At 35.8% G+C, this 25819-nt stretch overlaps 1 protein-coding gene across 2 annotated transcripts in view; it reads right to left on the bottom strand.

Annotated features, from left to right (window-relative positions):
- Positions 1–1209: 1209 nt before the first annotated feature.
- Positions 1210–25819, bottom strand: part of slgA (proline dehydrogenase slgA) — a 39812-nt gene continuing 15202 nt past the window's right edge. The window contains exons 2-13 of one of the 2 annotated variants that reach the window (XM_073078565.1): positions 24799–24920; positions 20119–20205; positions 13752–13933; positions 11788–11852; positions 10955–11133; positions 9575–9601; positions 8200–8479; positions 7495–7632; positions 6983–7093; positions 6292–6451; positions 4534–5665; positions 1210–3936 (exon numbers count right to left, since the gene is read on the bottom strand). In XM_073078565.1, the coding sequence (XP_072934666.1) occupies positions 5460–5665; positions 6292–6451; positions 6983–7093; positions 7495–7632; positions 8200–8479; positions 9575–9601; positions 10955–11133; positions 11788–11852; positions 13752–13933; positions 20119–20205; positions 24799–24920 (1557 nt within the window). In that variant the 3' untranslated portion in view covers positions 1210–3936; positions 4534–5459. The remainder of the gene's footprint in view (positions 3937–4533; positions 5666–6291; positions 6452–6982; positions 7094–7494; positions 7633–8199; positions 8480–9574; positions 9602–10954; positions 11134–11787; positions 11853–13751; positions 13934–20118; positions 20206–24798; positions 24921–25819) is intronic. The other variant, XM_073078566.1, reaches the window with a different exon arrangement.

Genomic DNA, 25819 nt, shown 5'->3' on the forward strand with positions numbered 1-25819 from the left:
TTTTCTCAACTGCATTCGAGAAACTCCTTCTACGTACACCATGTCTTAACAAACAAGCAGTTTAGTTCTTTTACATCTACAGACATAACGTGACAGACACGTAACGTGGCAGACACGTAACGTGACAGACAAAATCATGTTATTCTATAAGATATTTGGACATACACGGCCTTTGTCTGCGTGACTGTGTTACTGTAGATTTTTTATGATATGACAGTAGAAGACGAGCATCAGTCCACCTGATGGTAAGTGGCTACTGGCACGCATTGACATCTGTAATAAATCCCAGATAAAATTAGATTCCTACGTGAGATCGCTGACAAATGCGCCGCTACCAAAAGACTAAGCTGGAATGCCTCAGATAAGTATGTCTCTCTTAGTACACCCTTCAAACCAGAACACACCAGCGTTTAACACTGCTGTTATGAAGCAGAAATAGGTGAATACATAATACATATATTAATATATATTGTAGGAGAATACTTTTGTCGGCCACGGTACGTGTCTGATACGCTCTATGCCTGTTGATATAAATGAACCCTTATTAGTATGTAGTTTACAAAACACTAATGTATAACGTATTCTAAAAGTTCTGAGATTCTCGGTTGGATGGAAATACAATTAGAATATCCGAAAATGAATTATTGCCAAAAATTATTTCATTACAATGTGTATTTATTTTCTTTTCCTTGAAAATCAAATCGAGTCGTAATAATTTGTTAGTTATTATGTGTTATAATTGTTTTAAATGGTAATTTATTGCCCTTGTAAAAGAAAAGTAAAAAAAAATATTAAAATTTTGTAGCAGAATTATGTTATCTTTAATTTCCTCTAAAAATTGGAAATATTACTAAAGTGGCAACATTAAACATTAAGTTATGCAACTGACATTTGGCATTTTAGCAAAAGTCGTTTTTATTCTCGTCTTTCGACCACATTTAAACTAGTAAGCCGTAAAGCAACTAAAGTTAAAAGTAATTAGACGATAAATTAATAATATACTTTATAATTACATTCAGTTATTCCTGCAACTTCATACACCATTTATTAGCATTCTGAATAAATAACTTGGGAATTACTTATCAGATGCATAGATTGAGATCAAAACAAAAAATTTATATTCCTGGCCAAGATAAAGAAATAAATAATAATAATAATGAATAAAGTAAATACTTGCAACAAAGGGGTAAAGAAAATAAAAAGCAAACAAAAATTCAAAACGAGCTTGTCTTTATTTAATGTCTATTCGTAAAATAATCTAAATTAGCATCACAATAATTAGCGAAAATAATGAAAACCGCTTATAAATTAAATCAAAACAAACATTCATCAAAAACGTAATTGGAACTAAAATTTATGGCTGCGAACTAAAGTTAGATGCACACAAACCCTATAACCCCTAATACCCTATCCAGGTAAATTAGTATATAGAAATACATAATTCTCCAATTCTTTATAATATAGGGGTTGCAGACGGTGCAGTCTACCTGATAGTAAGTGGCTACTGCCGCCCATGGACATCTGTAATCAACCCCAGATAGGATTAGATTCCTACCTGAGGTCGGCCACAGATGCGCCGCTACCCCTGAGGACTAAGTTGGAAATCCGGTAAATATGTATCCCTTAAATTCCTTTCACTTGATGATGAGTGGTGACTGCCGTTTATACATCTGTGACCAACTTCACATAGAACAGGGTTCTACCTGAAGTTGAGCATAGATGCGTTGCCCTTCCTGAGGGCTATGATGGTCGCCACATTTGTAACGATTTTTATTAATAATACTAATCTATCCATTTTTAACTACCAAAGATCAAAATTTGATAATGTCTCGTACGAAAAAATTGTCAAACATCGATCTTTATTCGGCAAAATATTGGATAGATTGAATATAAATAACGGGCGTAGATCAATCGTTGGATTAAGAGTTAAGTGTGCACCTACCCTAAGGTCATATTTGACCATGCAACTAATGAGGTAAAATTAATAATTACTTTATAATTAGCGTATTTTCAGCCTATATTATGTATTATAACGTGTAGGAACTACATAATTATGTTTATTCGAACTTCGCCGATAAAACTTGGCTACATTTTCATAAATGAAACGTACATACATTACTGATCTTTGTTTTTAAGTGTTTTGACTTGGATGCAGGTCTTTTGGGAACGCGAGATTACTTTTTAGTGTTGCTATATGCAAAAAAAAACTATTTTTGTTGTTTTCGTTACTCTTAAGACCTTTTAGTTATTGGTCGTATTAATAAACATTTAAAAAAAACGTCCTTAAGGTGATGTCGTTTTCTTTTAAAATATACATAACACCTCAAGGAATATTTCAAATACCCTTAATTTATTTATTTACGCACACGATAAACGAATTTAAAGGTATATTATATTATTATGTTTTTTCAGCCAAGTTTTATCGAATAAGTTCGAAAAATATTGAATGCACATGACCTTTCCCTCCATACACAAATTGAGCGTTACCATCACGCATGGAGCATTCCTCTAGATTACTTTAAAACGTAAAGTACAGACTATTAATACACAATAAATAACACGTAGTTCAGATTCTAACTTAAAGAGATTAAAATTAAGATCTGAAGTGATATAGTACGAATATAATAACTTTGCCAATTCCAATGCCAATGGTTTTCGACATCCCGAACGCTGACGGAAATGCACGAACTGTATCGCTGTCTCGCTCGCTCCCTTACTTTCGTTCTACCTGTCTTTGTTCGCTCAAGATTTTTTGTAGTAAGTAGTTTTTAAAAAGTATCGTTAATGAACATTACTTTTTACACAGATCTTAGCATCATTGTCACACAGAGACAAGTAGAAAAACACCCAGACTCACAGCATTCTAAAATAACACATGTTCAACCAATAATCAAACCCGCTAGCCTAATAACAAACCACTATACCAGAGGGTCCAATTTTATTTGTATTTTTGCAATATCCAATCGACAGAGTTAAAATAATCGTAGTATACGAAGTTCCTCCATAGCTTTCCGCAGTTTACAACAAAGTTATGAAATGCAAAGTAGCTAAGTAATTCACAATAATACAATAATAATACATTGAATATTCACAATGAATTAACCAGCATTGTTCAATCCAGATTGATTAATAAAAACATTTTGACACATGTCATTACAGTGTTGCCATAAACGAAAAACACATTTGCCGTCAAAATTAAAATTGCTATTTCTACTTTTCGAAAATACAAATAAATTATAAAACATGATTGTAATAAATTATAATAAAAAAAATCGTAACAAAATGCATCATTTCTGTACAGTCATCATCAATTTGTTCTTGAAGTTGATTTAAACACCTGAATACATATTTTTATATTTATATATATTTTTATACAAATGAAACTGAGTCAACATATACAATATATAATATAATAAATCGAATACTAATTTGACAATAAATAGAAATACATTTTTTGTAGTAGGATTGTTGAATTTTAATTAACAACTCAAAATTATTAGCAAAGTTCGAATTCTGAAAGTTTCAATGAATCTACGAAGATATTAGACACATTTTCAGTTAACTCAATGTTTAAAAGTGTAAATAATATTTAATTATTGTTAAAATATGCTTAAAATAATATGTATAATAAGATTTTATATAGTATGTATTCAGACTATTAAATTGGTGATTGCATGCCTACTTATAAATATATACCCTATAAGATAAATATATACCCACCCAGCAAAAATACCTCAGGGGCTGTAATATCTGATTTAAATGTGTATAAATAAATGCGTAGGTTCATTGAAAATCATTCAAAATCAATCACTTGAAATAAATTATAGTGTTGAAATTTCAACTCATAAATTTTAAGAGAACTCCTATTGATATAACTCTACAATTTCATTGCAACAAAATAAACTAGAGTATACGTCAGAACATTGTAAATTTCTTCTTAAGGGTGAAGCCAAACGAACGTAATTTTATGAGTTGTGAGTCGCGTATTTTCGGTCACTTATTTTACGTTCAACTGAATTTCTGTTGAGCTGCCAGACGGACGTAATTTATTCAGTTACTATTGAGCGTTGGTACGGGGTATTTGTGTCATCAAGTGCGATGGATCCATTGAAAATATTGTGTATTTATGAAGCGTATTCAGAAGATGATACCAGAAAAAGAAGCTGGGTGAACCCACTCAATAGTGAGAGGCTGATATGTGGACAGTTCCATACATTATATGAACGTGTATGTGCAAATCCAGATATGTTTAAAAACTACTACCATATGCCATTACATGTTTTTCAAGAATTATTACATCAAATAAAACCTTTTATTACTAAATCGGACACAATATGAGACTAGCCGTCAGCCCGTCAGCTCCGTCGCCCCGACGAAATTCGGTCGAGTTTATGCGCGTGAGTCGGCAGACAACTCATTTTGCGTCGTCGTGTGGTACAAACTACATTTTTGTATGAAACCGAATGCAGCAGAAATTACGCGACAGAAATTTCGCGACTCACAACTCATAAAATTACGTTCGTTTGGCTTCACCCTAAAGGATATTACAATAAAAATATTTACAACTGAAAAACATACGAACCAAGTAATAATCAGTTTTTTTCCAATCTGGCAACATTATCAATATATTTAATTCTCAGTACAAACGAATCGACTAGCTTATTTTAAACGCTGTCCTTTCAGAAGGATTTTTAATACTCAAAATTAAAATCGGCCATTTATTACGAAATATATTGAATTAAATAATTAAATAAATATTATAATTATGTATTCGATTGGCTGTATAAGCTGTTACTATTACCCTATAACGTGGCGCGATAAACAACATGGCGTCAGCTGTCAACGTCAATTTGACGCGCGGATGGCGGTTTACTATAAAATCGATCTTTGACGATTCGAATTTTAAAATCAATTTTAATTCCCTACCTTTATGAAAATTTGTCCATTATATGTATCTTTAAACACATGGTATAATCAATTGAGCGTTATTAAAAAGGGGTATCTTCAATTTTAACGTCATTTCAATGAAAGTATTATTAAAAATATATCCAACTTTGACGAGCATCATAATTTCGATCGATTGTTAACTCTACTATGGATTGCATGAATGAACATCGATTCCTTGTAGAATTCAAAAATCGATTATGAATAACCTATATAATAAATATGAACAATGTACAATAATTAACAGTATACCGAATATTGTACGGAAAAGTCAAAAATTGAATATTAATCGCCTAAATGTGTAAATAACATAACAATTCATTATAGTTCAATACGTTATAATAACTAATCGAATCGCCAAACTTTCGAACAACTCACACTTAAGGAAAAATCGCCAATATTTCGATTCAAACGCCAAAAGACCGATCGAAACCGCCATCCCAACCGAAACGCAACCGAAACGAATACCACTACGTACACCTAGACCGATGTTTTAGACTCCCTACTAGACTCACCTAGACCGGTGTGTAGGTGCCCACTGGTTTGTAGAACAGCTGTCCGGTGACGAGACGACGGCCGATCTCCTTCAGCAACAATCCCTTTTCCTTCTTGATCTTGCTGAGGAAGCCGCGGTTCTCGTTTGCACGCCGGGACAAATACGGCAATACTTCCACAACGGGACCGTATGGTACGTACTTGTATGCGGAGTAGCCCGCTTGCCCTGGAGAATAATATAGGTAATATTAATATTAGTTTTATGTTAAATGTACTTGTGTACACGTAAAATACGTAAATATGTACGTTCAATATATTACTTATTAAAGAGTTTTAAAACTAATCGTATTGGTGTCACTGTTAAATTACCTATTGTGTTTTTATTAAAAGGTTATTGTAATAATAACACTTTTTCATCGGTTATATCATTTATTCATCAATGTATATAGGAACGACAGTTCATATTGACGACCGTCGCCTATTGTTGCCAGCGATTATATTGTTAATGGTCGCCTAATGTCACAGTCTATCGTCAGCGACCATTAACGACTACCGTCTTTTGTCACCGACCGTCGTCGACTATCTGTAACTATATGGCTCGTGTTACCAAAATTGTCTTCGACACCTGTTATACATGGTTCAACAGTTGGCAACTTTATAATATTTATCCGACAAAACTGTGAAAAAGTATCTACTCATTGAGTAAAAGTATCGAATACAAAGTATCCAGTACAGCCCACTATTGGTCTTGTATCTCGATCTTAGCGGATACAATCGGTACAATCTGTCGCCCGTGCATCAGCCCACTGTCGTTCGTGTGGAACCACCCTTAGCCAGCCTCGCAGCACTCACCGAGCGGGAAGGTGATGTGGTCGCACATGCCGAGCAGCTGGCCGAAGCAGACCACGCGCTCGTCCGGCTTGATGTCGTGCTGCTTCATCAGCTCGATGGCGTACCGGACCGTGTCCTCGTTGTGGGAGGCCACCATTATGCCCAGACGGTTGTTCTCCGCCTGGAAATAGAAATAATAAGGTAAGGACTCAGACACGTACGGGATACGACGTCGTGTCGTGAAAATCTACGATTTGCATTCAGGGTTAGATTTGGGAGAGGACAGGCGATACTACTGGCTCGTCTTCAACTGACTATCCAAATATCCAGCAATGATGAAATTCTTATATTAAAACAATTTTATTCGTTGGCAATAGATTTTGAAAGGCTATGAACAATGTTCCTTTTATTCGGAAAATAATTTGGAACGTAATTTGCTTCGTTGCCTCAGGTTATTTAGATTTCTAAAAGAAACAAATTGACTCACTTCACGTTATCATAAATGAATGAAATCACTTGAAGAAAAAATGAATCAGGTTCGAGAGAATGAAAATGACACATCGGAATTACTATTTGATAACGTTGCTTAGACGGTATCCCTAGAAATAAAAATCTCCCAAGCCGTACGCCAACTGCCCTCACCTGGGTGACTCCCTTGTGCCCTATAAGTCCCTATGGAACTCCTACACTATGGATAGCCTATGGAAGTTACCTTGACCCTGCTGAGGATCTCCTTGAGACACTTGTGGAAGGAGGTGGTAGTGGCGGCCACGCTCTCGCACGTCGGGTCCTCGTAGCCCATAGCCGCCGCACGGGCACGCTCCTGGGGATAACACAAATGGAACTTTTTAAAATATCAGCATCATCATCATCAATCCATTATTGTCCCATTGCTGGGCTGGGCTCTCAGGTATGCAGGTTTCCTCACGATATTTACCATCCGCGTTTTAGCAAGTGATAATTAATTTCTAATTCGCGCATAAATTCGAAAAATCAGAGGTGTGTGCCTGGGATTTGAACCTCGGACCCCTCGATCGAGAGGCCGTTATAGGCTGTCACTGCTTTTTAAAATGTATCTTCCCGTAATAGTCGCCAAAAGCACACTCTTGTCACATTACTGGACAAGACTCTCCTCTCAGAGTAAGAAGAGTCATAAGCTTTTTTTACTTTAGTTTCCTAGTCATTTTCCTAGTCCAAAATAATGAAAATTTCAAGTCATCTCACTTGTTCAATATAAGCGCCGCGCACAAGCTTGGCGCCCCAGTAGAAGTTCTGCCGCTTCGCCTGCTCGAGGTCAGTGAGGATCTCGTTGTAAGTGTTCTTCAGGTAGGTCTGGTATGTGTTGAACACTAGGAACTTCTCCTGGAAACGTTATATATTTGTCATTAGTGGCAAAATTTGAGGGTTACAATTTCTCACGAAGAGAATTCATTAAGAAAAAAAGAACCTCAATATATCTGGATAAAAAAATGTATTTTTTCTTATAAAATATACTCACTTGGGATTTCTGATCCCTGAATGATCATAATTCTGACGTCTGCGTCGTCAAGTATGCGGATAACGTGTCCAGTAAACCTCACCTTAGGTATTACCGAATCATCAAACAAAAAGATTACAAAGGATTTTGACATACTTAGCTTATTATATTGCTCCATATAGTTTTCATATATCATTCGCTATCTGGATGATGTGGTTCAGCCGCCGGAGCATGTTGCAGAACATCTTAGTATTCGTTACTCGGGACAGTACAATAAATTGAAAGAAATTGTACAGACCAAATCAGAGGAATCCTTACCTTATTGTGTTACCCGTATTTTACCAATGGCCGGCTAGAAGAACGTTTCTGCTTCATTCATCAGGATGCTGAATTCTGTCCAGTTAGATATTAGAATAACGTGGTCAATAAACCTATTTAAGAAGAATCTTCACCTTATTGTATCGTCGCATCATCTCCAAACAGATCCTTGAGATGGCAGGCTGGAAGTACGTCTGCTCCGCATCGATCATGATCCTCACATCCGCCTCATTCGCGATCTGGATGATGTGGTTCAGCCGCCGGAGCATGTTCCGGAACATCTCCTCCTCCTTGGGCGTGATCTGCGAGATGAGCCGCCTCATCTGCCCGGTCTTCGGATCCGGCACCCGGAACGAGTCCGACAGATTCATGTCCTTGTCGAGAATGTTCGACCACGGGAACAGGTGGACGATGCTGGAAATTGGTCGGTTATTGATAGACAGTTGGTTGGATTGTTCAGGGTTACAGCAGAAGAATCTATCATCGAGCCCAGATAGGATCAGTTCTATCTGAGCTGGAGGACAGATGCATTGCTACTGAAGAGTAACGACCGTTATTAATAACCAATCTATCCGAAGTGTTGACACACTAAAGATCGAAATTTAACAATTTCTGCGTACAAAATATCATCAAATTTCGATCGGTTAACAAAATTTGGATACATTGAGTATTAAGAACAGGCGGTAGTGGAATGCCTCGTTTAAGTCTTTCTTTTACCATAACCTTCAAACAGAACACAGCAGCGTTCAACATTGCTGTTATAAGGAAGAAATGATGTAGCGGTGGTGCTTCCGTAATTGATCATGAAGTGTTCTACCACCTACAATAATATACTTCTTTCTATAACCAAAAAGGCGTATATTTGCCCTTTGCCACTCAAATCCACCAATAGCCGAACATAGATCATAAAGGATACATGTAAGCGAAGCTACAATCAATTTTGATCACTGAGCGCTTGTAACAAAGCGGGATATAGCGTACACAACTGTCGGGGGGCACACACACAAACACAGTGCAGAAATTCCGAATATGATCAAAAAGGTGGCCAAAAATTTGTATAAATTAATATCTTATCGACATATCCAAATTTTATCCAAAATTTTGAAAAAAAGAATCCAAAAAAATTAGCCCTTAGGTTTATTGATAGTTTTTATATAAATTTAAATTTTCAACCAGTGTATTCATAATTCCTGAAAAAACCGTCCGTTCAATATAATTTTAAGAGGATACAAAATTTCAGTATTAAATATCATCATAATTTAATTGATTATTAATTGACAAACTATTTATTTTTCCAATATATTTTGAATAAATTCTACACCTATCCTCTTACTATTATTATTTAACTAACGAAACGAACTAAAAAAAACGAAAAAATATTTAAAAATCGAACTACGAAATGGCCGTCGCACAATTTAGCTTCGGAATGTCTGCCAGATGGCGGTACAATGGAGCCGAGTTAGCGACATTACGATGCAACCCTTACAAGTACAAGGTGTCGCCACTGACCGGTCCCATGGGAATATGTGCAGCACGCTGAAACACATACTCAACCTTAAACACTAGGATATGATTGTTGTCGTAGGACAAGATTGTTCTTACAGGATGGAATGGTTTACATAGGATGTATTTGTTCTTATAGCACATAATTAATTTTACAGGATGTTATTATTCTCATAGAACATGATTGTTCTAATAGAATATAATTATTCTTACGGGAGGTAATTGTTCTCATAGGACGTAATTGTTCGTCTAAGGACATAATTGGTCTCAAAGGACGTAATAGTTAGTCATACGGCGTAATTTCTCATAGGATATGATTATTCTCGTAGCACATTATAGTTCTTACAGGACGTAATTGTTCTCATGTGATGTAACTCATAGCATGTATTTGATAGAACAACACAAATTATAGGACGCAATTGTTCGCCACAGAACATATTTGTTCTCATAGGTTGTTATTGTTTAAAGGTCATTTTTCATTGCATGTACAACTAATTCTATTCAATGGGAAGCTACGTTATTTTGGTATAGACATGCTTAGTTGGCTACATCGTTTTGAAAATATTATGGTTTTGTATTATATTATAGTTAAAGGGATTGAATTAAAAATTAGGGGCACACAATCAACTCTGCTGCTATATTAATTGTATTAGATTTTATCCTCGAATAATATATTCTAAATATTTATATAACACAAAAGAGTCAATGAAATTGGTTGTGACTTGTGACCAAGATATGAGCAGAACCATTAAGTTTATTATTATGTAGTCACGACCAATGTTATCTATTTAAGGAGTAGGTGTTTGAAATTTGTCAGTAATTACAATATAACTATTATTCACTTACTTTTTGCAAATAAGTACTGAAACTTGCCTGTTCTTATTTTTCACACAAAATACCAAATGTCAGATTTACGGTCATAAAGAAGTTTCACTCTTATTTGTTATTTCTGTCACATCATTATTTTTTTTTTAAATCTGCATCATTTGTTCATAAGTATTACTTTATGATTTTTGATTAAAAATAAAATTATTATAACTGCTATGGAACTTTATAAAAATAGATCAGACATAAATTTAATTGGGTCTATTTTAAGAAGTTTGCTGTAAAAAAGTAGAAAGTTATAATCGAAATGTATCTAGCTTAAAGAAGTTCAATTTCAAGTGCCCTGGAGGTTCTTTCTCGTTAACTATGAACTATTCTCCTATCACGCCTACAGAAGTTTAACTTCACAAAAATATAATTGTACCAAGCTTAAAGAAATTCAACTTTGAAAGTCTCTTGAACGTTATTTGCCGTAAAATTGTCCTATTCTTCTATTACGCCTACCGAAGTCTAACTTCGCAGAATCGTCGCGAGTTTAAAAAACTAGCAAATGATCCTCACCCCTCCTTGTCCGAGGTGATCTTCTTCATGAACTCCTGCACCTCGGGCTTGGTGCTGTGGTCGCCGAAGTACCGCTGGAAGTCCTCGATGGTCTTGTGGTGTGTGAGCACGTTGCCGGTGCCGCCCGCGATCTGCTGCATGTAGTTGCGAGCGCGCATTATCACTTCGGAGAGTTGCAACTGGAATTGATGGAAAAATATTCTTTCAATAAATATAACAATAATAAATAAAAATCTTTATTTATCTCTTCACAAGCCTTAGGTTATTAATACAGAAATCTTAAGTTCTATATTGTGATGATGATGATGATGATAACCTGTGTGACAGTTTTGACGATAAGTTTTTTTTATACACACAATATAATATTGAAGATTGAAGAAACAAACGATGCAGTCCACCTGATGGTAAATGGCTCATTCTTGACATGGACTGGAATTGACCAGCGTTCCTGTCTGAAGTTGACAACAGATACATAGCTACCCCTGAAGAACAAGTTAGAAACTGTGTCGCTTAACCATTTACCCGCAGTTTCGCTCGCGTACAGAGGTTTTTATGTATCTCTCGGGAACGGCACCGTTTTTCGGGATAAAAGGCGTCCTATGTCCTTTTCTGAATATCTTACAACGTGTGTACAAAATTTAATGACAATCGCTTATGTAGTTAATGCGTGAAAGTGTAACAAACAAACAACAAACTCACATCAGCATTTATAATATTAGATAGACGAATTTGTTTTTATTTGTCTGCATGACTTTTGATGCGCCTCTCATTAACAATTACTACTAAAATTTTGATCGCTTCACTTTCAATAGTTGAAACAGTTGGCAACTTACCAGCAACTGTGGTCGTCCGAGGGCGGTCAGTTTGATCGCCATCAAACCGGTACTCTTGGTGATAGCTGCAATTATAAAGTACACACATCATTTCTTGCCTTTACCGTTGAAGTTTTAAAGAAAAAATACTCCCGTAACAAAAGTATTTTGTAACGGAAGCAGTTACGCTGGAGGGTTTCATTATAGACTATCATTTATAATATGATACAATACGATTTTTAGGACTTTCACTCTATGGTCAAAGGTGGTCTTTACAATAAGTTGCTAATATTACATGCATTAATCTAAAATTCTCCCTGTATATATATATTTTCCTTTAATTTGTCACTTAACGTTACTTCCCAGAATTTGATCCTTTTAAGCGACACTATCAGATAGTGGAATAATATAGAGGGTGTATTTTTTTTCAAAATGAACTCGTTCGATTCCCGGCTAAGGAAAAAGATATTTTAAAAAACTAATGATGCAGTTTTAATTTTTATCAAAATCGGCCTCGTAACTCCTTTCAGCATTTTTCGCTAATACTTATAGTTTCGGATTTGGCCCTGAAGGCCTATTTGAAAAATTCATATAAAAATATATATACAGGATATATAAATCAACTCGAGAACGGCTGGACCGATTTTGCTAATTTTAGTTTAGAATAATTTGTGGAAGTCCAGACCTTTAAAAGGTGGGTAATTATGAAATATATTTCATAGATAGATTCTGACGCGGTACAAAGTTTGCCGGGTCAGCTAGTATTAAATATATTGCTATATTAACTGATCCTTCAAAACAAAACCAAAAATCATTTTTATTATTAAGAAACGCAGACAAAATCGCGAGAACAAATAGCTATTTCCTAAACATTTAAACGTTCAACGTAGAATTTAGTCCTATTTCTACGCCCATCTTAACCCAAATTAACCACGACAGCTGTTGCAAATCAAGGGATCAGATAGTGAAAGTGAATTGGCAGAGAGTCATCTCTGGGAGGATAATTAATAGCCTGTCGTATGGACAGACACACGTGAGTACCACGTCGTGTACACCGATGGCTATTTGTGAAGAGTCTGACTCTTAAATGTCGCATTGATGACGCCGATAAGACTTTTAATAACTTTTTATAATGGCAAAACCCTTTGTAGTTCGATTCTGGAGTCACCACCGCCACACATATTCGTATCTTATGAGCAGTGTAGCGCTGTGTTTTGGTTTAAAGAATGATAAGGGACACTTACATGTGGTATACATGTGGTATCCGGGCCAGATAGAACTTCAATCAATGTATGGGATTGATTAAAGATATGACCATCATCAGGTGGACTGCTTACTCAATTGGCTATTTTTATTTATAACATAGGAGTAGCAGACGAGCATGCAGTCTACCTGATGGTAAGTGGCTACTGCCAACCATGGGCATCTATATTCAACCCTAGGTAGGATTACAGTCCTGTTCGAAGTCGGCCACAGATATGGCCCTCCCTCGAGAACTAAGTTGGAATGTCTCGGTAAAGTTGATACTTCAATGTGTAGTAGATAAATATACGGGAGGTCCCTTACCACACCCTTCAAAGTAGAATATATTATCAGTTATTATAAGGCAGAAATGCATGTGGATTAACATAGAAATAGCACACGAGCATACAGTCGACCTGATGGTAAGTGGTTACTGCCGCCCATGGACATCTGTAATCAACCCCGTATAAGATTAGTGAAGGTTGGAACTTCACCCACAGATACAGTGGCGTATCTGACCCCTGAGGACTAAGTTGAAACGCCTCAGATAAGTATGTCTCCCTTACCACACACTTCAAACCAGAACACAGCAGTGCTTAACACTGCTGTTACTAGGCAGAAATAGGCGTGGCGGTAGTGCCTCCACAGTCAAACCATGAAGGTTTCTACCACTTATAACAGAGCAGACTTGACCGTTATCTGGACAAAATATTCTATCATTTCTATCGTTTTCCAATACTAACCAGCAACAGCATCAATGCTCTTCAAGAAGGCCTCCATGTTCTTCTCGCAAGAGGCCTCGTTGAGATAGAAGTAGGTACGCGCGCTGGTCACCTTGTACCGGCGGTCAGCGAAGCGCTGCTCCACATGGTACTGCTTCAGCTGGCCCTCCTCTTGCGTGTCGCCGCACTGCGAGATCGACGCGCTGCAAGCGGAAGTCACCTCTTAGTTGTCAATTGTGATTTTATAAATAGCAGTGTACACATTGATAATTAAGACATTAGTGCTTATAAATAGATATTTTTCTGGTGATGCTGCAGAAACATGTTTTTTGATGAAGATTATCATTAGCTCATGCGATTCAAATTGAATCAATGGCCGAATTTACTATCTCTGGGACCATTATGAAGAATTTTTAGATGTGTAAGCAAACTGCGATCCCTAACACCCACTTTTAGGCTCCAGACCTACTACTAAAGTTCTGTTAGTAATCCTTATATTATTCCCTTGTCCCTTTTGGTTTAAGTTAGCGCCACAAGAACCGTTATTTTATACTTAAATCCAGTGGTTATGTAATGGCATAGGTGGTGGTCATTGTCTTCAAACATGTGGTCAATTCCACCATCAATTGTACCACCTGCTACAATTTAAGCTAAGGACAATATATACACATTAGTATCTTGTAAGCGATGGTGCTGTTCCTTCATATATTGGCTTTTTAGCCAACATCAAATCCACTCATTTCAGTTTACCTATTTGTCTAATCCAAAAATACCTATGTGAAAACAATCAGGAAAAACCAATCATTTAAATAAACAAATTGCATTTGCACTTGTTAACAACCGAAAATAAAAAAAATGGACGACGTGCCTGAAAAATCTATGAAAACGAAGGTTGGTCTAAATATAAATTTGAATTTGGCGCACGTTACCTTGAAAACTTTTATTTTTGAGAAAATAGACACTAGAAATTTAGGTCGTCGAGTAATATTTAGTCTGTGCTCGGCCTAGTTTTCAGTATACGCATTGTTAGTTTGTATATATATTAAATGTATTCTTTAATAAAAATAAAGCAAATTCTTTAATAAAAAATTGTCCAAATTTCTATGCTCTTTCCCTTTTGCCGCTGTGAATAAATTTAGTAATAAAATACTGCTGAATGTTCAAAGTGTATTTTATTACTAAATTTATTCATCAAGTCCAACATAGGTCTTTAGTATAGAAATAGATTATTTAGTTATATTATCGAACATTTTTATACCTATATGAAATTACTAAACACTCATAAATATTCAGTTTAAAAATGGAACGAAATCTATTTAAAATTTTAACTCGAATACATATTCATTGCGGTTTAAATTTTGCATTATAAACATTTACGCTATCAACCAAAATTACAACACACTTATATAAAAGACTATATGACTTACGTAAATACAGCTATTACTCAACACAAATTCCTCAACCTTGTACCTTTACTACATTAAAAGGTTACTAACCTCAGTTATTTATAAGTTTAACGCAATTAAAAAACCGCGCGGACTGCCAAAAAGCCCTTTACGCATCACGTGAGTTACAAAATATGCGTACATTATTCATTATTCGCGCCAAAATATAAATGCGTATAATGGCCGACTAGCAACATGCGTCATCAATATACGTCACATTGACAAATTATCTCGCTCCAAGAATAAAAACAAATCATCGTAACAATTGTATTACGCTAACGTAGATCTGTATTGATAAGATAGGAATTTACGCGCGAAATTAATTCATAAAATTGATATTACCTAGAGGGCGCTATGCGTTCACAGATCATAAATAATATCTTAGATAATAACAAAAAAATAAAACATCTATAAAGACTAAATAGTAAAAAGGTGTATTGTAAATTAAATTAACTACGAAAAAGAATACTAAAACTAAACTTCCATCTAAGGAAATAGAAAAACTATTCTGAATTCAACTAAATACCTACTTAAATACAGATTAGTAAAGTTCTGTGCTAATTCCGTGTAGAAACTAAATGAAAATCTACGTCTAATTATGTTTGGGAGAGTGATAAGAATTGAAAATAATGGCCGCTACTGAAATAAAATAAAAGAACGAAAAAAATAAAACCCGGCAAAGGCCAATTCTTGTAAGTTTCCCGGACCGCTTTTAAGCATTTCGGCCAATCGTAAGCTTGTCACACTGCTTCTGAAATAAGTCAGAAAATAGTTTTGTATATCTTTACAATTTATATTAAATATTGGGTAGCCTTTTAAAATTAAAAGGAAAAACGAATAAGTACCAGAATTATACAGTATTCAGATTTTCACATCTTAGAATAAAATCCGAACATTTTTACTTTTTAAACTAATCGTTTTTCTCAGCTCTAATGTTTTTTAATATATTACTTATATCCAATAATAATATAATTAAAATAATATAATACAAAACCAGTCAATTTTTTTATTAGTCTATCAGTGTGATTTTACGAATTCTCAAAAACAACAGATCGAATTATGATGGGACTTTCAAATAAATTCAGCGAACTATAAAAGGGTAAAACGTATGTACCTATTTATTATTTACAATATTGAAGTAAAATGGAAAGAGTTTTATGATAAAAATCCTTTACGATCAGTATGTTATGCTTCTTACATTTTTATATATTTTTTCCTTCATATCCCACGCTTATTACACGCTCAATTAACAATTTTACATACTAAGTTAAGACTAATTCTTTTACCTACCAACACGTGATGTTCCAAAGAACATTATTAGAAAACGAAGGCTACGACAAAATTAACACTAACACAAAAGAAACGGCATCGTGTGCACACACAAAGCTGTCTAAATCACGATTCCATTGTATTGTACATCAACACACTGGCAACAGTGGCAACACATAAACAATGGGAAAATTGCTCGAAGGCCGAACTGATAGCACTACTACTATCACTGTCACACATAAGAAGTAAGTATATACCCGTCTCGTTCAGTAAATGAATCTGTTTGATAATAGAAAACGAAATGAAGCGTAATCCACTTTGTTTTATGTGACCTTGGTACTAATACCAATCCGCTGAAAGCCTGTGTTTGCAAAAAGCATTTGTAGACAGACACACATGTCATGAGAAATGAATGTATGAATGTATATAATCATTTATTAATAATTATAATGTAAATACTTATAGAATCATAGTTGGAATTAAATATTTTAATAAACATGCAGAATAAATATGGATGACTAATTGTTTTACAAACCATTTCTATTTTATGATACCGGCAAAAAATAACGTTCCATTTAAAATTTTGCCGTCATTTAGTAAATGTGCCGTAAGGGACGCAAATTAATTTTCAAAGTCCTACCTACTCGTATACAAAATACACGTTCTATTACACAAAAAGCTGATTTTGCCGCCCCAAATCATTCCAAAAAAGCAACGTGAGCTTAATAGATTAATAATATTAATCTGTGTGAGCTAGAATAATAGAAATAACCAAACACGAATTTATTTTATTATCACGTCTATGGTTCAAAATTGTAGTCATCAAAATCAAAAATTTAACACGTGTTAGGGCAATTGCAATATGTTAATGACCTTCAGTTGCAAACAGCAAACAAGCAAATATACAATTAGGTGACAAAACGTGACTAGACGATTTCTTCGAATAGAAATAAATTATACCACCAATAAAAAATCAATAAATATTTGTCATCTCACGTTTACATATAGTGTTATGGTTTCTAAGCCACATATAGGTTACCATCGGCTAACACAACGAAATTTGTTCCTATTAATATTAAAAATTATGTTTATTTTCAAGATTTTACGCAACATCGGAATCTAAACCCTTGTTTTTTAATTTACATATCTCTGTCTACAAATTAGTCTTTGAAACAAACATACGGTGGAATTGAGATTCCCAATTTTTAAAGTCGGTAAAAATAATTTTAACAGGACTCTTACGTAAAAAATACTAAAACTGCAGGGACCGCGGGCGGCGCCGAGGGCGGAACTATTAAAAAAACAAACATAATCGTACTCCAGATTGAAATTAGCACCTTCTACCGTAGTCTCCATGTGAACGAACACGATCCGAAAAGTCTAGCAAATTCTATGCAATTTCGATGTGCACCTACACAGCTCATAAATTTTAACAGCACATACCTATTTAGAACCGTACCTACTCGTTTTACAACAAGTAATAAATACAGTGAGTACTAAAAGAAAATTAATGTTCACGTCAAAATGATTTATGATTAGTGTATTCATTTCAGCTCCAAAGAAGTTCCTCCTCTATCTCATTGTTACTATATCATCGTCAACACTTAACCTCACTCAACAGAGGATTTTTCATAGCATAGGAGTAAACGAGCGTACAGTCCACCTGATGGTAAGGGGTTACTGCCGCCCATGGATATCTGTAATCAACCCCCCATAGGATTAGATATGCCTCCCTGAGGTCGATCACAGATGCGCCGGTACCCCTGAAGACTAAGCTGGAGCGCCTCGGAAAATGTGTCTCCCTTACCACACATATGCTGAACACAGGTGACGTCACAGAGTGAGAAGGTTTTAGGTCATAGTCCACCACGCTGGTCACTTATGAAATGGTAGACTGATTGCAAAATTATATTTAAGATTTTCTATAACCCACCAACGATGTAGAACAACCTCAAAACGGATTTATTGAGAATTTAGAGTGTTCGGCATTTTTGTGCACCGATTCTTCAAACTTCCATTCGAATTAATTAAAAAATTGACCTATTTCCCTTCAGCTATTTTGGAGACAGCCATAGACAATTGAGGAATTACCATAAATTAAAGTAAAAAGATATTAATGCACAGATTATATTCGTAGAATAATTATATAACATGTGGTTACTATCAAACATAATGTTCTGAAATATTCAATACAATATGTCAGCTGTTTAAATAATATAATAACGATATCGCGCGAAAAACAATACTCAAATAAAATATTTAATGTATCTAGTATGCGAGACATTTACATAATCGGTAAGAAATCTGTTTTGTACGCTTCTTTTAGTAATTCCAAATGAGAGAGTAAAATTCTAGTTGTATCAACGATTCCTTATTTTTAGAGAAACTCTGATCTGTGATCTTTTTATAATATAGGAGTGGCAGTCGAGCGTGCAGTCCACCTGATGGTAAATGGCCCATGGACATTTGTAATCAACCTGAGGTTTGCCACAGATGTGCCACTACTCCTGAGGACTAAGCTGGAACGCCTTGGGAAAGTATGTCTCTCTTACCACATCCTTCAAACCGGAACACAGCAGCGCTTGACACTGCTGTTACTAGGTAGCAATAAGTGTGGCGATGGTGCCACCGGAGTCGAACCATTGAGGGTTCTACTACCCTCAAATGATTATACAGACTTTCGTAGGTATATTGACAGGATGAATGGATGATTTGAAGAAATTATACACCTAAAATGTTCGGAAAATTACGAGAATGATCAAGAAATATAGATTTAAGATGCCATTGGAGTTTTATATACTCCTGAGGGAAATCATCAGGGCTTTCTCCGAGTAGTTATAAGTAGTACGATAACAAATACACTCTGGAAATCCCGGACTTGCCTGATGAGCGCAGCGTCACAAGTAAAAAAAATGGAAAATACACTGTTTATTCTCTCATTGGCTCTTATTAGCACTGTGGGGACTCGTGATAAAAAATAAAGGTGTAGCTGTAAAGGCCAACAGGTAAGGTACTATACATTTCGAAAAAAGGCATCTTACGTCATCATGACTAATTCTTTTATTTTGTCCTCATCGATTTTGAATTTAACGCACACCTACCTATTGATTCTAGGTACAGTAGTATAGATTTATGATTGACGTTTACAAACAGATAGACAATAGATAATAAATTCATCGTCACATTTCATTTTTTTACAAGGACATTACTATAGACACATACCTCTGTATTGTGACTGTATATCTAAGGCCCCGAGCAGATTAGCTACTTTTATTTTATTTTTATTTGGGAAACACAATATTTAATACACGCAGTACAATATTTTCACACAGACATAAAAAAAATCAGTGAAGTTCCCACTAATATATGATAATAAAAATACCTGCATAAATGCTTAGACTTACCGATTAACCGTTGAAGAGTCAATTTGCCCTGATGATGCTCCGTTTTGGAGCGAAATAATATTTTTGAATACTTGCAGGACACGTGCACAGTATCCTATGTGGGAGGGAGAATGGTACACACCGCATGGCTTAAAATACATACGAGTGTATAGACCACCATCTACCATCTTCTATCTGACACATCGGTAGCGGATTGTTATGATGTAGTTTTAACTCAAACTGAATAAAATGAATGCTTCTTTAGTATAATTTCAGTGTGGGGGTACGTACCTGACTTCTCGCTTCTCAGCCTCCTCCTGCGACAGGTCCTCCTCCACGGAGTAGTCCAGGATAGACTTGACACCGAACGAACGCAGCCTGGAAACAAACATATGTTTAGTAAGCAAAGTAGGACGAAATTCCATTGAATTAACCTTAATATATAGAAATTACGCGACAGTGTTGGTACATGGCATGGAAATTCAAATATATAGTAATAGACCAGACATGAAGAAGAAAAGCTTCATCCATGAGTTATTACCAATTGGTAGTATGTTATTCTAAAATATATTTCGAAAGTCAATCAATCCGGGTAGTGTCAGTAGCGTATCAAAGTTTTTATATTACAAAAATCCTAATGTATTATATACTTAAATCTTCCTTATAAAATATGATCACAAATATCCAAAACACCTTCCAAATTGGATCAGTATTTTTTGAGAAAATCGCGGACATACAAACATCCATAATATATAGCATTTGAATACAGAACCTTCTTTTTACAAATCGATTAAAATATTGACAATGTCCCACCTCTATATCCATAATATATGTACATATTTTTAATCTTATTGTATTAAAGCTTCTACATTTGACAAATAATGGCTTGATCATACACGATACGTGACAACTGGGACGCGACATGTATCATAAATTCATAATATTATTATGCATACTCTTTGTAGACGTGGATATGTGGATATTTAACTTTAGACATTTTAGCGGTGATCCGACAAATTTAAGAAGACTTTTTTTAACCCAGTTCTCAATGAAAATGTTGATCTTCCGATCATATATAAGTATAGATATCTCACCGCCTTGTAATTGAAGGAAGCCATTAAAGCCATTAAATGGCTGACAATGTATCAGACGTTTAATGGCTGTCATGGTGTAATTTACGCGGAACAATGCCGACATGTGCAGTTAAGTGGTGCAAAAACACCGAATCGAAGAAAAGGCGCGGAGAAATATCGATTAATTCGTAAATGATCTAAAAAATACATTTTTTAATACTTTTCAAACACGAAAATAGATGACAGTGACAATTTCAATTGTCAAAACTGGTTACATTTTCTTGTTAGGAGTGAGTAATCTTTACTAATCCATGCTTCCGATACAATGCGATTTCAGTTGAGAACATGCGATTGACTGACATATGAGACATTCTAATGCAATCATTAAATAGACGCACGCACAAATCCATTGCGATTTAATGTAACATTCCTTTCCCATTTAATTTTTTTCACAAAAAACCCATTTTTCTGAAAGTTTCCAGATTTAACTAACCTAACCAAACCTCTGAAACATGAAACCTTTCTTCTCAGTAATCACATTTATAATTTTAAGACCACATAGATATCTCCTATTTAAAGGCTGCTAAAATATACGACGTAGAGCGTGTAGAAAAATATTTTTTCTTGAAAGTTTTTACAAGAAATCCGTACATGAAAATTTCAACTGACACATCAAAAGTACCACGATACAATGATCGAATTCAAGTACAATTCATCATCTAACATTAGGATCCAGTTACAAAAACCCAAACCCGCGTATCGCAGTGACAGCTGACGTGACACCGGATAATCGGGACATGTCCCAAAATAATGAGCACATTGTCACGCCACGCCATCACCGCCGGCCTTGAGCCGTCTCCAAGAATTCTTCCCACCTATACGCTGGCACAAAATGCAAAAAAAAAACTAATACAGACAAAAAAATTTAGATTACGCCACAGAAATATTGCATACAACCAAAAGTTGCATTTGTAAGACTGACTTTTTTTTGTCTTCGAGGGGGAACCTTCGAAAGGTACTCGGTGCCGTGGGAGCGACACAGAGTTATGTGGTATTCTTACCGCACTAAACCCCCCCCCCCCCCCCCGGTGGCCGTCTTCGGCGCTGCGTAAAGGACTCCGGGATCTCCAGAGGAACGTAACCGGAGTCCTCTTAGCGCGTTGCCCCGTCGGGCTTCGTCCAGGTGAGCTTGCCGCTCGCCACACCGTCTGTTGTACACGACGGTATGCAACCACACATACCGCCGTCCTTCCCGGGGTTGCTGGCCGGGTGGTTTGAGCTCCCACTCTTGCCGCCCGCAACCCCGGAAGCCCCTTTTAGTCGCCTCTTACGACAGGCAGGGGATAGCGTAGCCCTATTCTGAGTTTGAGTTTTTACATTTACTTGAAAATGTTTAACGTTTACGAATTCGCTCATACAGCGCCCCCGTGGACCGTTTCGTAACGACTCATAGGTTCGTGACCTTTCTTCGGGTCAAAGAATTGTGTAATTTTTCATACGTCTACTTCGGCCAAAAATAGAACAAAAACTGAAGATTCCTTTTCGATTTCGTCTGAAAATACATTTTCGGTTAATCACAAATTTTCATAAACTTCAACATTTTATTTTATTTGTGAGGCTATGTCTATCTTTTTTGGTCTAAGCTAACAAAATACCCACATATTTACCAATGAAAAAGGTACACACATCTATTCACAACAGAAGATTTGCATATTTATTTTAATGCTACAAAATTTTCCGTCCTAAATGCTTCGAGATTTTCGCTCGAAAACACATAACAACTATATTAGTCACACTAACATCGAAAAAATGGCATACCTACTATACTTTTTTGAAGGTGGTAGAACCCTTTGTGGTTCGTCTCCGGCGGCACCACCGCCACACTTATTTCTGCATTATAACAGCAGTGTTAGGCGCTACTGTGTTCCGGTTTGAAGGGTGTGGTAAGGGAGAAAGACTTTTCCGAGGCATTCCAGCTTAGTCCTCAGGGGTAGCGGCGCATCTGTGGCCGACCTCAGGTAGGAATATCTAATCCTATCTGGGGTTGATTACAGATGTCCATGGGCGGCAGTAGCCACTTACCATCAGGTGGACTGCATGCTCGTCTGCTACTCTTATATTATAAAAAAAAAAATACTATCTCTATACCATACACTAGCTGACCCGGCATACTTTGTACCGCCTCAAAATCTATTTATCAAAATATTTCATATAAAATATAGCCTATGTTACTCGTGGATAATGTAGCTTTCGAATGGTGAAATAATTTTTAAAATCGGTCCAGTAGTTTTTGAGCCTATTCATTACAATCAAACAAACAAACAAAGTTTTCCTCTTTATAATATTAGTATAGATAAATCTGTTATTTCTAAACACAGTCATATAGTAACGAACTATATAGTCCATTGCTATGGACCGGACATGTAAGTAAGAATGTAAGTATCATCCCATCGTGTTACCAATTGGTAATAAGTAGTAATAACTCATTCGGAAATACTGGTTAAACGTGAATCTATCCCAGATAGTGTCAGTGTGAAACGGGACAGAAGATTTTGTATGAAAACCTTGACAAAGTCCGCTCTATATCTCTATGCACTTAATCTCATGGATACGTTTCCGTTAATCTCAAAATTTTGGAAAAGAGTCAGAAATCATTACTAATATTATAAATCCCAAAGTAACTCTGTCTGTCTGTCTGGTTGTCTCTTCTTCACGCCTAAACCACTGAACCAATTTTAATGAAATTTTGTACAAAGATATTCTGAGACCCGAGAAAGGACATAGGATAGTTTTTATCCCGGAAATCCCACGGAAACTAGGGATGGCGATGGAAGATCGATTAATCGGAGAATCGATCTTTTGGATCAAAAAAGTCGATTATTTTATTCGATATCAGTAAGGATTCAATCGTAAACTATACATTTGATCAAGTGATGATCATTAGCAAAGTCGTTCTCCATGAACCCACGAAGGTTCCTGAGTGGGTACGACCAATTTTCGCCAGATGGCGCCACTTTCATTCCAATGAAGGTACGAATTTTCAGTTTTATGTATTTTAGTATGTCATATTATTTTCTTTGAAACGCGGGCGAAGCCGCGGCCAATAACTAGTAATACATAAATATTGCCAACGCAACCACCATCCAGACTTCCCCAGTCTTCCATGACATCAAGAATATCAAATCAGAAACCTTTAACCCTTGGTGCTTACGTCATTCTAGAACATCCCCTAAAACGAAACCTCTACGGATCTTACTGGTAATTTCTGACACAAATAAGATTACCGGTCTAATTCCGGATCGTATTACAAAGCAAGACTAAAATATTCCGGTAATCATTATCAATTACCATTGAAAGAATTCTTAGAAAAGCTAAGCACCTATACTAGTTATTGTCATAATTACTAACTATTAACACAGTACTAAAATTTAAACTAACAGTATAAAGCATTTGTACTATAAGGAAGTAAATTTTGTTTTTGTAAAAATACAAAAGTAGTTAATGCTTTTGTTTAACTAATTTTCGTTTTTAGGCAGGTTTGTTTTGAACACTTCAGGTAAGAAAAGAGCATGCAGTCCACCTGATTGTAAAAAGTCACCATGCCCATGGACATATGTTACCAAATTCACATAAAACAGGTTCTTTCTGAAGTCGATCACAGATATCTACCATCCACCCCTGAGAACTAAAATAATCCATGATACCATACGGGTCCTACCTCTTTTATACCACCAGACTTAATGGTGATCTGCCGTGGAATCGAATCATGAAGTGTTTCATTCTATTTAAAATAAGAAATTCACCACTTTTGAAAAATACGTTCTTTTCCTTTTCCTTATCTTTCTTTATTTACTAGACCGGATCTAAACAACTTAAAACAAGTTCTATAACCACCCACCTTTCAATTGTAGGCCGGATCTTGTTCTGGTCTTCCCCGGCGACGAACTGCCCGTAGAAGGTGGCCTTCATGATAGCTTCGAAGAGACGCTGGCCCACCACCTGGCGCAGCCTCTTCATCAACTGCAACAAAAGATAATCTTCAATCAAGCTGAATTTGGGAAACTTAGCATAAGAGGATACGAGTAGAATGCGAAGATCTGAGGTTGAAATGGAAAAAGATTTGGATAAACTTCCGAAAAGCACATACCGCCGATCAATCTGAAATTAGGTAGACTAACGTATTTTGACCTCCTGATCACGAATATCATAACGAAAATGGCGCAAACGCCATTTTGAATAAGAAAAACGAAGGAGAACCTCTTTTCGTTCGGTGTGCATAATCGCGCATTCCTAACCGAATTAGACTATTTTTTTAGCTTTCCCCAGAAAGGGTGTGTGTGTGTGTTATGATATTCGTAATCAGGCGGTCAAAATACCTTAGTCTACCAAATTTTAGGTCGATCGGCGGTATGCGCTTTTCGGAAGTACACCCAAAGATTTGTTATAGGTAATTTAGAAAAAACTAAAGAAAAATACTTAGGTGTTCTTTTTAACAAATACAAAGAATACAAATAATTTTAATCCGCACCAATTACATACAAATAAATAATTTCTAATTTTACTAGCTGACCCGGCAAACGTTGTGTTGCCATATAAATAAAAAAATGTTAACGGTGAAAAACCCTCAGCACATAGGAGTATGAAAAATAGATAGTAGCTGATTCTCAGACAGACTAAATATGCATATAAAATTTGGTGAAAATCAGTAAAGCCGTTTCGGAGGAGTACGGTAACTAACATTGTGACAGGATAATTTTATATAAGATTTTTAAGATGATTTATTAAACACGCGCAATTTTTGAAATTTCAATCTCGTTACTACGAGTTATGTAGTAGTACCTAATTATTTTTAATTAGGTATTAATTAGTAACAGTGAATAATAGATGAATTTATATGTTGTTATTTCCCTAGTATGGGG

The sequence above is a fragment of the Epargyreus clarus genome, unplaced genomic scaffold, assembly GCF_041222505.1.
Source record: "Epargyreus clarus isolate Ecla_fem2 unplaced genomic scaffold, WU_Ecla_fem_2.2 ptg000012l, whole genome shotgun sequence".
Lineage (NCBI taxonomy): Eukaryota > Metazoa > Arthropoda > Insecta > Lepidoptera > Hesperiidae > Epargyreus > Epargyreus clarus.